The 14,990-nt window shown below is 35.6% G+C and overlaps 1 protein-coding gene across 3 annotated transcripts in view; it reads left to right on the top strand.

Annotated features, from left to right (window-relative positions):
• Window positions 1-14,990, top strand: part of DIAPH2 (diaphanous related formin 2) — a 951,942-nt gene that overhangs the window by 623,777 nt on the left and 313,175 nt on the right. For all 3 annotated transcript variants that reach the window (XM_032390097.1, XM_032390096.1, XM_032390094.1), the window contains one exon: window positions 10,810-10,934. In XM_032390097.1, coding sequence (XP_032245988.1) covers window positions 10,810-10,934 — 125 coding nt within the window. The remainder of the gene's footprint in view (window positions 1-10,809; window positions 10,935-14,990) is intronic.

Here is a 14,990-nt window from a genome sequence, read left to right as displayed (position 1 = left end):
AGATTTACTGACTTGGGAACTAAAGCAGATGTGTACAGCATGCCCGTCCACTCAATACACTCAGGAGTGGTAATTATATTGTTCCATTCTGATTAAAATTCAGGTAAGGATTGTTGTTGGCCTTAACAGAACAGTTCACTAATAAAAACTCAGCAATTAATTGCAATGACCATTCAGAGAAAAACAATCAGTAGTGAAAGCTAGAAATGTATTGTGGAGCTACAACCAGGAAGAAGACATGCTTACTGTGAATATCTCAAGTAGAGCCAATGGGAGAGAAGGACCAAAGAAGGGTAAAATTTACATTGTTCTGTATGGGCTAAACCACCTTTAACCCTTCCCCTTGTACCACTGTTAATGTGCCAATTATGTGCACTATGAAAGGAAAACAATTGAGTCTTTCACATTTCTCCTGCTTCTGTTGGAGAAATTCTGGCAGATACTTTCATGGCTATGTGCTTTGAAGGCCTGGAGCTCTTTGATTTAGTATACTCCCCCCACCTCCAAATGCAGTTAGCTGTGTGGTTGTTATTGGCAACATTTGTTTCAAGAGAAGCATAACAGCAAGATATTTTGGGGGAAAAAGTCTTACTATGAATATCCATGGTACTTGTGCAAGTTTAAAGTAACTCACAGAAAAACAGAGGAAAGAGGAAAAATAGGAATAAATTACAAGCATAGCCCAGAGGAAAATGACCTTAACCACCATCTAGAAATATTTGTACTTGGAATGAGTCAGAGATGCAGGAATTATTACCTAGATTTATACAGCCAGAAAACTAACTGTAGACTAAATTATATTGTAGCAATGTAATGAAACAATGTAACTTCTGAAGTAGGCTCCATATGCAAATGCCTTCCTATTACACACATCCAGCTCAGACCCCTCTTCTGAGCTTGGGACCCATATATTCAACCTCCCAATTATAATCTCCATTTCGATGGTTCATACAATTGAAACTAAGTAGGTCCCAAGCCAAACCCTTGCTCGTTCCCCACAAATCTCTAAATGTCTCCATTTCTGTTATTCATGCCAGAAACCTGGAAATCATTCTTAGTAATTCCTTCTTCCTTACCTCTCACATTTCATCTACCCTAAGACCAGTTGGCACTACCTCTAAAATATGTACTGCAATCATCTTTGGTCACTGTAATCGAAGCCACCATTGTCTTCTGTCTAGACCATAATAATTGGTTCCGAATTCGTGTCCCCTTTTCCATTATTGACCCCCTCCCTCCATTTTCCACATAGCTGCCAGAGTTGGGTTCTTTTTTTAATGTAAATGTAATCAACCTCTCCTGCTCACAGCCTTTCAGTGCTTTCCCACAACTCTAGAAGACACCACCTACCTCTAGAACCCCATGTCCTCCTTTAATCCATTGTTTTGTTATTAAGCAAAAATATTTAAGGCATAATAGATTTATGAGATGATGAAACCTAGATAAAACCCTGCTCTATTTATGGACTGATTCAGTGGTGAGGAATATAGAAAATTATTACAATTATATCCTGTAATTGCCTTTGTTTACACTGCCAATCTCTTACCTGTGGGCATATAGTAATCCTATTAGTATCCACAGTCAGTACATGCATAAGGAAAATGTAACCATGAATTTACTATACTCTTCCAAGCATCTTTTATCTGACTGGTAACCCTACTACCAAGCAGAAGAACTGCTACTCCAGGCAGCACTAATGTGGAGTGGATTCTAATGACTCCAACATTATGACCTCAGCACTGACATTGATTTCATGACAGCCTGCATTCAGTTTGACTGAAAGTTGATGGCTTTGTATATGTACATACGTGTGGACTTGATGCATTAGACTTCTTCTGGTAAAACCCAGTGAATTGCAAGAATATCTATGCCAAATCATATAGTCCCATTAATTTCCCTGATTTCATGAATACAGTTCATGGAAAATCTGGCCACAGTCACAAAAAGTACACTCAAAAAGGCTAACATTCTTTCAATATAGCAATATAACTTTATGATGACACTGTGTGTTTTTAATTCTTTTCAAATAGCATGTGGAAGAAGGTATTCAAATGGTTTATCAACCCATATAATCTTTTCATACCTTATTAAGAATAAAATATACCAGGAGGAAGGGCATTGTTAGTACAGTAGCCATCAAGCGATTGCTCAGATAAAATCATTTGTGAATACTTATGCAAGAAGCAGGTAGTTGTCTTGGTGTGAAATAAACAGTGCTCATTTCTCACACCCAATTTATCAGAACTTTGTTGATATTGAATATAGTTGTTTTCTCCAAGTATTTATCTTTGTGACTTTTTCAATAACATCAAATATTATAGCTCAAAACTAAACACACATGTAAACCTATACTCAAAATTCCAAATTTTACCATCTTGTAATTTCAGATTTCTTAAATTAAGATTTTGTCCTTTCTCGTCTTAGGCCACAAATCTACATTCTCCATAGCCCTTATTTTTCCATAATTTTACTGATTTATTTTTAAGCCCTCTTATTATAGTATTTTTTTTTAAAGATTTTATTTATTTATTTGAGAGAGAGAGAATGAGAGAGAGCACATGAGAGGGGGGAGGGTCAGAGGGAGAAGCAGACTCCCCGCCGAGCAGGGAGCCCGATGCGGGACTCGATCCAGGGACTCCAGGATCATGACCTGAGCCGAAGGCAGTCGCTTAACCAACTGAGCCACCCAGTCGCCCTCTTATTATAGTATTAAGTAGCCTCTTGTGACATGGTATGGTTCCATTTTACCATCAGTGTTCTAATTCCAAGGTGAAAAAAGAACGTAGTACATAGATTTGACAAGTGAAGACATTAGTATAGGATTGTCATAAAGGATTTATCAGCATTTGAAGGTTCTGGCAAGCTTTTCTATTGAGAATACCATTCTAGTCATTTACATAAAATCCCTAGGGGAGGATAATTCATATAGCCCAAACTCAACTCAATAAAGACTTGACTTGACCCATTAAAATGATTCCAGTTTGAGGCGTGGGTGAGTGAAGGATCTTTTATTGGAAGGAAAACAACTGAGCTTTAAAAAAATTCTTCGTGATGAGAACAAACTATTCCAACAAGACTATATCCAGCATGGCTTAACAGAAGCTTCAGCATGGATATGTATTTCCCAATCCTGGCCTTGAGCTAAGACTGTCAACAAGAGTAGGAGATTTCAGTTTGTTTTTCAGCCTTTGATTTAAAAATTCACACATACTATTTGCTGCAGGCAGAATAACAGTTGCAGAAAGACAGCAGGTAAAAGAACTCTGATTCTTCATGGGTAGCTTGACTGTCCACTGCTGGTGGTTTGGTGGTCAGGGTACAGAATTTTTTATTGCAAATCATTATTCAGAGGGCTTCAAACTTCCCCTTCATCCTCCTTTACCCCAGTTATCCTCTAGGCATACCTTCTTCCATAGTTAGTAGTAAGGTAGTAAGGTGTAAGGTTTTTCTGTTCTTTTAGTTAGAAGGCTCCATCTTTTTAGTTTAAGAAAATGCATTCAGGCTGAAGACTTGTATAAGTGTATGAACCCAGACATTGAAACATGCTTAGTGTGATTTTTAGAGTTAAACATTTATATATGTTTATAAAGCAGTTTTCGTGTTTTCTTATGGAAGCCCCTCTGATCTCAGCATCCATTCAGGCCATATTATGAATCCAATTTAGAGAAACTGCACCTTATCCCCAAGGGCACACACATTAGAGGGGCAAGTGATGGTCTTTGTGAACACATATTGGGAACATATATTTTTAAATTTTATTTAATAAGGATTCTAGTTAAATTGTGTTTTCTGTTAAGGTGACTTCGTAACAATTATTTTTTTCTCCTAAGGATGAGTCATTTTCTAACTGATTTTTGTATTATAGGAATTTTTTATTGGGGTGCCAGTTACTACTTATTTTCTTTAAAAGCCTAAGAAGCCCACAGTAATGAGCTTTTGCTATTGTTATTATATAAACACATTTGCTTCATTTCTGTGTAAATATCCATGTAAATATCATTTTCATATAAAGTGAAACTGTTACAAATGCACTTAAGAAAGAATGCAACTGTGCCTATTGTTCAGGCTGCTTGTAATGTCCTTTTCTTTTTTACGTATGCTTTCTGGATGAGTCACTTTAATGTTGTGCTGCTCAGCTGATAGTAATTCTTCAACTAAATATTTTCAGTTAAAGAAAATTATGCTGCTTCTAATTATGTTGGGACCTATTCACATAAAGACTTGCAAGAGTAAATTTTTACTTGGCCTTTCTTAGAGCAAAGATGTAAGAAGTGCTCAGTTACTTTGTCAGTGGGTAAAATTAATAGAAACATTTAATTCAGAGAAAAAGTCCTCAAGTTCCTGAAAAAGCTTTTGTATTTACATAGAATTACACATTCTACACATGCTCTAGAGAATGTCATCAGAGTACTGTGATTTTTTTCCCTTAAATGTGTATCAATTCTCTTACATAATATGTAATTGAAGAGCCTTTACATTTAAAATCCCCCTTAAAATATTTATTTTATACTTTACTTTTCTTAAAATTATGAATTAGAGCAGGCCTGTCATTTAAAATGTTTTGAGTAAAGATCAGGACACTCTCATATATTTGCTTGAAGCCAGAAAAAAAAGTCTATGTATATTTTTCAACTGAAGCAACTAGATAAATAAGATTTGTTGGGAAAGTTTCTCCCTACATATAACTCAAGAGAGTATACTGAGCTTAAAAGGTTATTTATGGAGTACAAGGAAGGAAGCTATAATAAAGAACTTGATAGCTATAATTTAATTTTTAGTGTTATAATTCAGTAGCAGATGTAAAAAATGAAATGAGAGGAAAAAATTAAAGTGCCACCAGACTGACTAATCAGTCATTGAAAATGCCTATGCTGGGGGGCGCCTGGGTGGCTCAGTCGGTTAAGCGACTGCCTTCGGCTCAGGTCATGATCCCAGGGTCCTGGGATCGAGTCCCACATCAGGCTCCCTGCTCTGCGGGGAGCCTGCTTCTCCCTCTCCCACTCCCCCTGCTTGTGTTCCCTCTCTCGCTGTGTCTCTCTCTGTCAAATAAATAAATAAAATCTTTAAAAAAAAAAAAAAAAAGAAAATGCCTATAGTGGGAATTTACTCAGATAGAAAATGTTTGCACTGTCATTAAAGATTCCCTAATTTATATTAGTGAACTAAATAATGGCAGGCACAAAAATATACCCTGAGTCTGAGACAATGCAGAAGACAAGCATTTCTCACCCACCCTGGTATTTTAATGTTCTTGGGACTCTAGGTACTCTACATCTCCCCCCACCTCCAGTAAAAATATTTCGGTCTCTCTCTTGCCTCCCTCCCCCTCAGCCCCCTACACAACCTTCTTTCTCTCCTTCCTTCCTTTTCTCTCTCTCAATATTAGAAGTAATGGAGGCTAGGACCTAATTATTTTTTTTAAGGTTTTATTTATTTATTTGACACAGAGAGAGAGAGAGAGAGCACAGCGGGGGGAGCAGCAGCAGAGGGAGAGGGAGAAGCAGGCTCCCCACTGAGCATGGAGCCCGATGCGGGGCTCGATCCCAGGACCCTGGGATCATGACCTGAGCCGAAGGCAGACGCTTAACCCGCTGAGCCACCCAGGCGCCCCAGCTAGGACCTAATTAAATAGTTAAATAATCAACATTGACTCCCAGCTCTTAAGACTGAAGCAAATGTACTTAAGACAAGTGATCAGGCCGGTAAACACATGTTAATACTAACGCTCCAAAAAAAAAAAAAAAAACTGTTTTATACAAGTCTAGAAAGCCAAAATAACTAACTTATAAATGTCACCAGAAGAATACAGGTTACTGCACAGGTTTTAATTTCCAGAAATATTTTTTAAATTTGGTACTTGCTAATATCTCTAACAAATTGGGTGTTCATTAGTATAATTGTCACTAGTTCCCAGACCTAAAATTCCATGTACCCTGTAAAATCTACAAACAGGGAACACAATCTATGTTTAGTTCTTTTGATTAGAAAGGAGACTAATACTATATTAAATCAGACCATAGTGTGGTAGCAACTAGGAAATAACTGCTTTTTTGTTGTTGTTGCTCTTCAGATTATATCTAAATCGTTGTTTAATTCTTGGTAGCACATATATAGTAGGAATTTGTCTGCTGGCAGGTAGGGAAAAGAGGGAAGAATAGTGGAATATGAAATGAATATTTATAGATTACCTATATGTACCAGGTATATTGATAGAAACTTTATATTTAGCAAATCATTTTACTTTAATGACAAACTTTAGGGGAGGTATTATTATCTTCATTTTGCAAATCAGGAAATGAAGACCCGGAGAGAATAAGAGACAGGCTCAATGTAACCCAACTAGTATTTGATATGGCAGAGATAGAACCTAAGTGGATCTGACTCCTAAGACCATGCCTATCCCCTAATTTAAATGACATAGTATGTGCCAGTGGGCACAGATTTAATTTCAACTTTCTGGCCTTGTAGGTCCTAGGGACATTGCTTTACATTTATAATTTCCTGAGAAGATATCATTGGGCTCATATCATAGCCCTGCTTGAGCATAATACATACCTCATCGAGTTTTTGTATAGATTAGATGAGTTATTACATAAAACTAATTAGAATAAAGTCTACACATAATAAGTACTCACTAAATGTTACTTCTTACTTAAGAGTTCAAGTAATAACTAACCCCTGTACCTTAGGAAGACTAGTTGTAGAAACTTGGGTATTTGTAGCCTGGGCAGATTAAGAAGATGCAAGTGACCAGGTCAGGGTCATAAGATCGAGCCCCGTGTTGGGCTCCACGCTCAGCATGGAGTCTGCTTGAGTTTCTCTCTCCCTCTCCCTCTGCCCTTCCCACTCATTCATTCTCTCTCTCTCTCTCTCAAATAAATAAATAAATCTTTAAAAAAAAAAAAAGTTGCAAGTGACACCTTTCCCATAAAATAGGGAATAGACTTAATCAGTGTTGCTACGAGGCAACATGAGGACTAATTGGTAAGAGTTCAAGTAGGCTGATTTTGATTATAAGTAAACAAAATTTTCTCTAATTATATCAAATATCAAGGGAATAAGCCACTTAGGGTATAGTGAATCCTCTGTTCTGGATCTAATTTATATACCACCATAGATCACTGAGCACCCCTTCTAGGCCACCCCCTACCTCCAAGCCTGGGCCACTTGTCTTGCTCCTAATCTAAATCTAAATCTAAATGGAAAGTTAACACTCCTGAAACAGCATTTTACCAATGAGAGAATAGAAAATGAGAAGACACCAACAGGTGAACTGCTAACCTCCTTTAACCAACTCTTCCAAATTACAGTTGTTTCATTTATCATATCTGGAGACCAGGACTGATTACATGATTAGTAGGGCCTAGTGAAAACTGAAAATGTGGGGCTTCATTTAAAATAAGAATTTCAAAATGGTGACAACAAAGCATTAAATAAAGTGTAGGACCCTTCTAAGCGTGGAGTGATTGCACAGGTCACATGCCCATGAAGTTGACCCTGATGGAGACAACCTGGGACTCTAAGCGACCACCTGTAATTTTTGTAAAGCTATGGCCAGTTCAGTAACTTACTCTCTTGTATTCACTTTCTTCCCTTTTCCTTCATGCCCATTTCCCTCTGATTATACCCCACCTTCACCCCTAATAAGGCAAGCTTTGTTTTAGGTTTTATTTTCTAGGAATGTAGACCATGACACTGTATAACCTGATTTTTTAAAATTTGAGAGGCTAGTCCAAATCCCTTTTAATGTTACTTCTAAGTCTAAGATACCATAATTCCATTGATTGAAGGATATACATTTTAAATAATTGTGTTGTTCATTTAATGCAACCATGAAATTGCATGTGAGCTAGAATCCTTGGATTATTAATCTCCAATATTTTATTTTCTTTTGTTTAGGCATAATATTACTAATTTATTAGAGGGGAAGACAAAAGAGCTTAACAAAGGTGTCCCTTCCCTTCCTTATCCCAGTTCCTTACTTTCCTGTTTGTCTAAGCATCTCCTGCAACCCTGCCACCTTTACATATTATTAGACTTACTTCAACTTCCTGCTTCTTTTCCATACTCACTGGTAATTGATATGGTAACTTCCAATCATTATGATTGTGTCTAACCTCTGTATGCACATTCATTTACGGAAATAGGCATAAATTTGACATATGAGTGAAATCATATGGTATTTGTCTTTCTCTGACTGACTTATTTCGCTTAGCATAATTCTCCCTAGCTCCATTCATGTTGTTGCAAATGGCAAGATTTCATTCTTTTTATGGCTGAGTAATATTCTGTGTGTGTGTGTGTGTGTGTGTGTGTGTGTATATGTGTGTGTGTATCTTTTTTCTTCTCAAATCTAGGGTTAGGGTGTTAGGGTTATGGCCAGGGTTAGTGTTAGGGCCAGAAAACAAAACAAATAAGCAAAGAGAAGAAAAAAAGAAACAAAGCCAGAAACAAGACTCTTAACTACAGAGAACAAACTGATGGTCACTGGAGGGGAGGTGGGTGGGGCAATGGGTTAAATAGATGATGGGGATTAAGGGATGCACTTGTGGTGAGAAGCACCAGGTGTTTTATCAAAGTGTGGAATGACTATATTGTACACCTGAAAATAATATTACACTGTATGTTAGCTAACTGGAATTTAGATAAAAACTTACCTAAAAAAAGAAACTGAAAAAAAGTAGGCATAAATTTAAATCTGAACCAAAACTTTTTGAAATATGCATATTCATCCAACATTTATTGAGTATTATGTTTGACAAATACAGAAGGGAAAGCAAAGTATTAGATACAGATCTTACCATTATGTAGCTTGAGATTTTATAATGGAGGCTCTGTGTTTATGTGCACAAAACAAAAATTATTATCAAAGTGGAAGGTGATATGTGGAAGATCACTTGAACAAACAGAAGTGCCTATAAATGGTAGAGAATTTGGACTAGAATTCTGGAGGGACTTCTAGAGGATTTAGGATTTGACATGTGAAATTGAGGAGGACAGATGTCTGGCACATATTGCTTTATTCAGAATTCAACTTGATTAAAAATACTGTCTCTTGTTTTTTTGAGATATCTAGACTTTTGTGTGCATAGCACTTGATTAGGCTATTTCTGTACTGAACAATCAGAAGATGAATCATTGTCACCATCCCATTTTTACTACTGGAATTACTATTTCTTCTAGTGGGGGGATTACTATTGTGACCTAAATCTGGCCTTTGGGCACATTTTGTTTATTACAGAACATTATCATGAGTTTATTTCCTTTATGTAACCTAAATGACATAACTAACTTGTGAATTTCATACCTTCAATTTTCAACCAAGCACATGGGGAAGAACAAACCTTTTGAATAATTATTGAGACTCTAGTAGAAAAATCCAAGTGAAAAAATTCAGTTTTAAAGTAAGAGAAAATGATTTCCTCCACGGCAAACTCATCCTTTAAATAAAGCAAGCAATGATTATCGAACCATTAGTAAATTTTTGGCAAGACAAAACTCAGACTTCTCTGATAAAGAATAATTTCCAAGCTTGTCAGAGATAAACAAGTGGAACTTAATTGGAAAGAGTTATTTGAATTGACAGATTAATAGAAAAAAATTGTCTTTAGTGTTGGTGTTTGATTTTCAGTCTCTTGAACTTCCATGTATATTTAAGGCAATTTCTCCTTCTTGAGTTATAAAGGTATGGGTGTCAGTGTGATGAATTTGTGTCAGAAGAGTTTGGCTGAAATTTGCCAGGAGGTTGATTTTGTCAGTCTCTTGAATTTTTCATTGCAATTCTGATATGCCTCTGAATGAGACCAAAATTTACTTTAAAAAAAAGAGCTGTAATATTACCCTCTTTCTGTTTCACAGTACTTTAATGAAAAGAACAGTGTTTCAGAGCCTTGATTTAAAAACCAATGTCACAGTCTAACCTATTAAATTCTAATACTTAACCGTGTCTTTTCAACTAGAACTCTGCCAAATGCATTGATATTGATAGAAGTGTCTTCATTTGTAATTGGCAGTCATTCAATAATAGCATATCTATAAAATAGTATACATTTAAAAAGTAACTCTGTGAAGAGAGGGCATCATAAGAGATGGGGAAAATGTGTATGTATTTAGGAGCAGTTTGAATACTATATTTAAAATTATTGGTTGTCAATGAGGAGAGAAAAAAGTACAGATAACGTTAGGGGTAATTAAAGCAATTAATGATAGTGTTTGAGGGCACTCTGAAGCTTTGTGGGTATGTATGTGCATATGTATTCTCTGGGGTTTTGCTCTAAATTCTCTTTATGTATCAACAGTAATTTTTCACATCTCTATGCATATGAAAAGTACTAAAGAACTTTTATCATAGATGTTGTTTTATAAAAATCATGATGTTTCAACAAAAGAATATTTGAACCCTTTTTATAATTTACCTTTATATCATTTATATAGCCAAGAACATGCATCAATAAAGTAAGATCTCTTTGAAACTTGGTTTCTCTTTAATCTTCAAATTAGACTTTAAAGAATGAAGTATTAGGAATTCCATCAATAAATTTAAATAGAAATGGCTTCATTTGAACTAATGGCTGAATAAAATGGTGACATTCTCATATTAAACATGATGATTTGGTATATTATATTACACATTTTCACTTATTTCATAGAGAGTAGAACTTTTATGAGCAGTAATTCAGAAAAATGTGAGTTGACTTCATGGAACTATTCTGCACATTAGAAAATACTTTAAATGATACTGTTTTTTTTTTAGTTGTTTTATGGAATATTTGATAAAATACTCTAAACACTTTGCACATTGTTCTTTAGTTTCAGCTCAAATTCTCAAGAGCAACCTTACAGCAATGGAACAGCAAATTATTAATCTGGAACGTAACATCAAGAAATTCCCCGAAACAGAAAATCAACATGATAAGTTTGTGGAGAAGATGACAATATCCTTTATTTATTTAAGCATTTTGTTTATTAGTTTCTCTCTCTCTCTCTCTCTCTCTCTCTCTCTCTCTCTGCTTGTGTGTGTGTGTGTGTGTGTTGTATGTGCATGCATGGGCGCATGTGTGTATTTAATGTATGGTTAGTTCTAAACTTACCAGTCTATCTATTCAGGCTGTCTGGATGAGTTTGTGATGGGCTGTTTTTGTATCAGCAGCATAAATTTTAGTTCACAGTGTTTGGAACCAGGTAGAGTAGGCAAGGAAACAATTATATAAGAAAAAAATGCCATTTATCAAAGAAGCATTTCATTTGAAGGCCTACTAGATACACAAGGTAAGTCTTATAAGGCTTGATTAGACCCAAAACAAAACAAAGAATCCCCTTATATAACCAGTTGTTTAAAGGAAATGATCACCATAAGATTTTTTGGTCAGAGACTTTTTTTTCTCTTTGCATGTGTACAGGTATTTCCTGAGGGTACACATGCATATTCAAGGGAATCAGAGGATGACTAATATCAGTAGATTGAAAGGATTGGGAAGGATAGGTAAAATGGATGCTGGATGGAGGGATAGATGAATTGATCAGTAGATTATGTATTTCAATAAATTATAGAAGCTGTCTATATAACATTAAGCATTCCTTCTAAATAGATGTTTTTAAACCCCTATTTTATCTACAGTATATTCATATAAAATATAGAAATATATGAAAGAAGAACTTGAGAAATAACATTTAGCTTGAATTATTTAATGTTAAATCTGGCATCTAAAAGATAAACTACATTAGAGCTGGGTTTTTTTTTTTTTTTCTATTTTGGTTTTCAAAAGGTCGTATCCTCCTCCTCTAGGTGTAAATAAATATCTTGAACTGCTGATTGATCACCATTTTATATCTCTAGAGGGAATAAATACTGTAAATTCTTTATCTGATAATAAGTAAATTCTTTCAACAACTATATGGCAGTCACCTTGTTTCAAGGTTAAATCTATTGCCTTTTTCTTCTGTGATATGCTTACTTTCCTGCTAAACTTAGAAATTATGGTACTGAACTCAAATTACTTGAGAATGGCAATTTAGATTTATGTGAAAAATGTTTTTTCATTCTAAGGCTTTGGGTTCATGAATTAATACTGTGTTTTATGTGGTCCGATAGTGATGCTGAGTACTTTAATAAATAGGAATACTGGAAACAGAAGTTTGTGGGTGACTGGAGGCAGGAAATCCTCAAAAATAACCTTGGATTATGTAACTTCCCACATCGGGATACTTAATGTGAAGATTTAACTTTATTGCTTTATTTAACTGTATTGCTTTATTAGATTTTTCTTACAAATATGTCATATTGTCCTGTGGCTGGAAACACCACCTACATCTTTCAGCTTTTGATTTTGGTTCTTGCCTCATATATTTGAATTTAATTCCCAAACCTCTTGTTCTTTTTAACATTTTCTTCTTCGATTGGCTTATGGCCACACAACAGCTTGCAACACTGAGGAGGCTTTGTTGCTCATTTAGAAAAAAAAAAAGTAATTTCAAACCCTCATGAACTTGGCCTAGACTCTTTATTTTATTTCTGTCTTTATTCAGGTAATTAAGCACTTTAAAATGAAAATCCAGAGCCTTCTGTATCCGTATGTTACAGATGAATGGTTATTCTTCATTTAAGTGGCACAAAAGTGTGACTATTTGTCCACAAGGGGATTGCAAACTATATTAAAATGTATGGGGCTCTACTTTGCATATCATATTTTTTTAAAAAACAAAATAAAATATACAGCAATTTATTTTAGGTAAAAAGTTTAGAATATTGAGTTGAGTTGGTTAAAAACTCCAAGTTAATGAATTGTAATGATAGAACTGTTGCTCAAATTATTCTTGCTTTGGAAGACTCCGTAGGCACCCATTGAGAGTTTTAATCTTCTAGAAAATTACAAACAAAATACATGATCTTCATATGTATATATGTTATATGAATTCTGGTGCCTAATTAGTATTTTTCTACTCTCCTGGCACTTCCATAAAAGAAGGATATTTTAAAGTGGAATACTTGATTATGTTTTAAAATTAGAACCCCGATTCTATTTTTCATACAGGATTCTTTGTAGTGGATGATTTTTCCAATGTTTCTATTTCTCATACAGGATTCTTTGTAGTAGATGATTTGTCCGATGTTTCTGTCCCCTGCCAGTAATTTGTTTTGCCTCAGGTCACTGAACTTTAAACTGAGCACTACAGGCACAAGTATGGGAGTGGTTTCCCTTAAAAGTAATCTTACCTACTTAAAGAGTAATCTCTCTTATAAGGACTGTGAGTTCAAAAACTGAATAGCACTGTCATGCCTCTAGGTTTTCAGAATAGCACCAGTACTATAGTTAGCAACAATGGCATGATGGCCAGAGACCAACTGAATATGCAGGTTGAATCTTCACCACATCTCCAGATTGAGCTAAGTCCCATAGCACCTTATGTCCACCCTTACTCTTTCACAATATTGATTGAACACTTAAAATGTGCTAGGCGTTGCCAGACCATGAAAATATGATAGCGCACAAGATGGAAAACTTGACCTCAGGTTACTGACAGTCTGGCATTTACATGCTTCTCTGTCTTGCTGTCTCCATGGTCAAGATAATGTATGGTGTGTTAATTTCTATATGCCCATCACAACGTGTAGCATTTAGCAACATGTAGGCACTCAGTAGGTACATTTTGAATCACAGAATATAGCTAGAGACAATGAAGACCATATAGACCCAACTCCTACTTTTAATTAGCACTTCCAAAGGGATATTGGTGAACAGCAGTAGGCTGTGCTTGTGGTTATTAAACTTTTCTTCATATAAATCTTCTCAGGGGGACACCTGGGTGGCTCAGTTGGTTAAGCACCTGCCTTTGGCTCAGGTCATGGTCCCAGGATCCTGGAACCTGCTTCTCCCTCTGCCTGCCATTCTCCCTGCTGTCCTCTCTCTCTCTCTTTCTCTCTCTGACAAATAAATAAATAAAATCTTTTAAAAAAATCTCAGGAACTTAAATAACATTAAATCACCTTTTTAGAGCATGCATGTAAAATATAATCAGATTTAAAAGGGATAATCCAGACCTTTTTGAAGGAAATGTCAAAAAAGAAAAACTGACCTAGGAGGTTAAAAAAAAGAATAAAACCTGTCCTATGAATGGATTGGCTCAGGCTATTTCCTGCATCCTGAAAAATAGCCAGTGGCTTTGGAAGGAACCTTATCACCTCTGTCTCCCTTTCTCTATCCAAAATTGGTTGCTTGTTCTTCCTCAAAAAAACAGATGGAAAGAGTAAGCAAAACTAATTTTAGAAGACTACAAAACAGGGAGAAATGGGGGAAATTGTCTTATAAATCATGGTAAGAGTCAGTAGGGAGGTTCTAGGATCAAAGGTTCTAGGATGATCTATAATGGATATAATAGCACTATATATATATAGAAATGCACATTGTTCAAAAATCTAAATAACCATGTGGGGAAGTTATTGCTATTCTGATTTTTTAAAATTTTTTTAAGGATTTTATTTATTTATTTGACAGAGAGAGACACAGCGAGAGAGGGAACACAAGCAGGGGGAGTGGGAGAGGGAGAAGCAGGCTTCCCCCTGAGCAGGGAGCCCGATATGGGGCTCGATCCCAGGACCCAGGGATCATGACCTGAGCCCAGGGCAGACATTTAACGACTGAGCCACTCAGGCGCCCCTATCCTGATTTTTTTAAAAAGCAAAGTTCTTGGTATTCTTCATGTGCTTATGCTCATAATAGTGTTGGAAGTTTTAGTTCAGTTGTGTGGTGAATTAAAATAGAACCTATATTCTTTTTTTAGTAAGTTTAAAAATGGTAATATTCACTCTCATTTATTGAATGTTTCCTCTGGATTAGACATTGCCTAATTTTACATACTTGAAGTTTTAAAAGATGTTCTTGTTTATTAAATGAGGAGTATTTTACATATCTAAATGCTAAAATTGACCACCATTATGCCTGTTTCATTGTAGTGAGCTCAAATGATGTCAGGATAACTTCAACAACCATAAA

This window comes from Phoca vitulina, unplaced genomic scaffold, assembly GCF_004348235.1.
Source record: "Phoca vitulina isolate PV1807 unplaced genomic scaffold, GSC_HSeal_1.0 scaffold57, whole genome shotgun sequence".
Taxonomy (NCBI): domain Eukaryota; kingdom Metazoa; phylum Chordata; class Mammalia; order Carnivora; family Phocidae; genus Phoca; species Phoca vitulina.
This window is presented reverse-complemented; position numbering and strand designations above follow the sequence as displayed.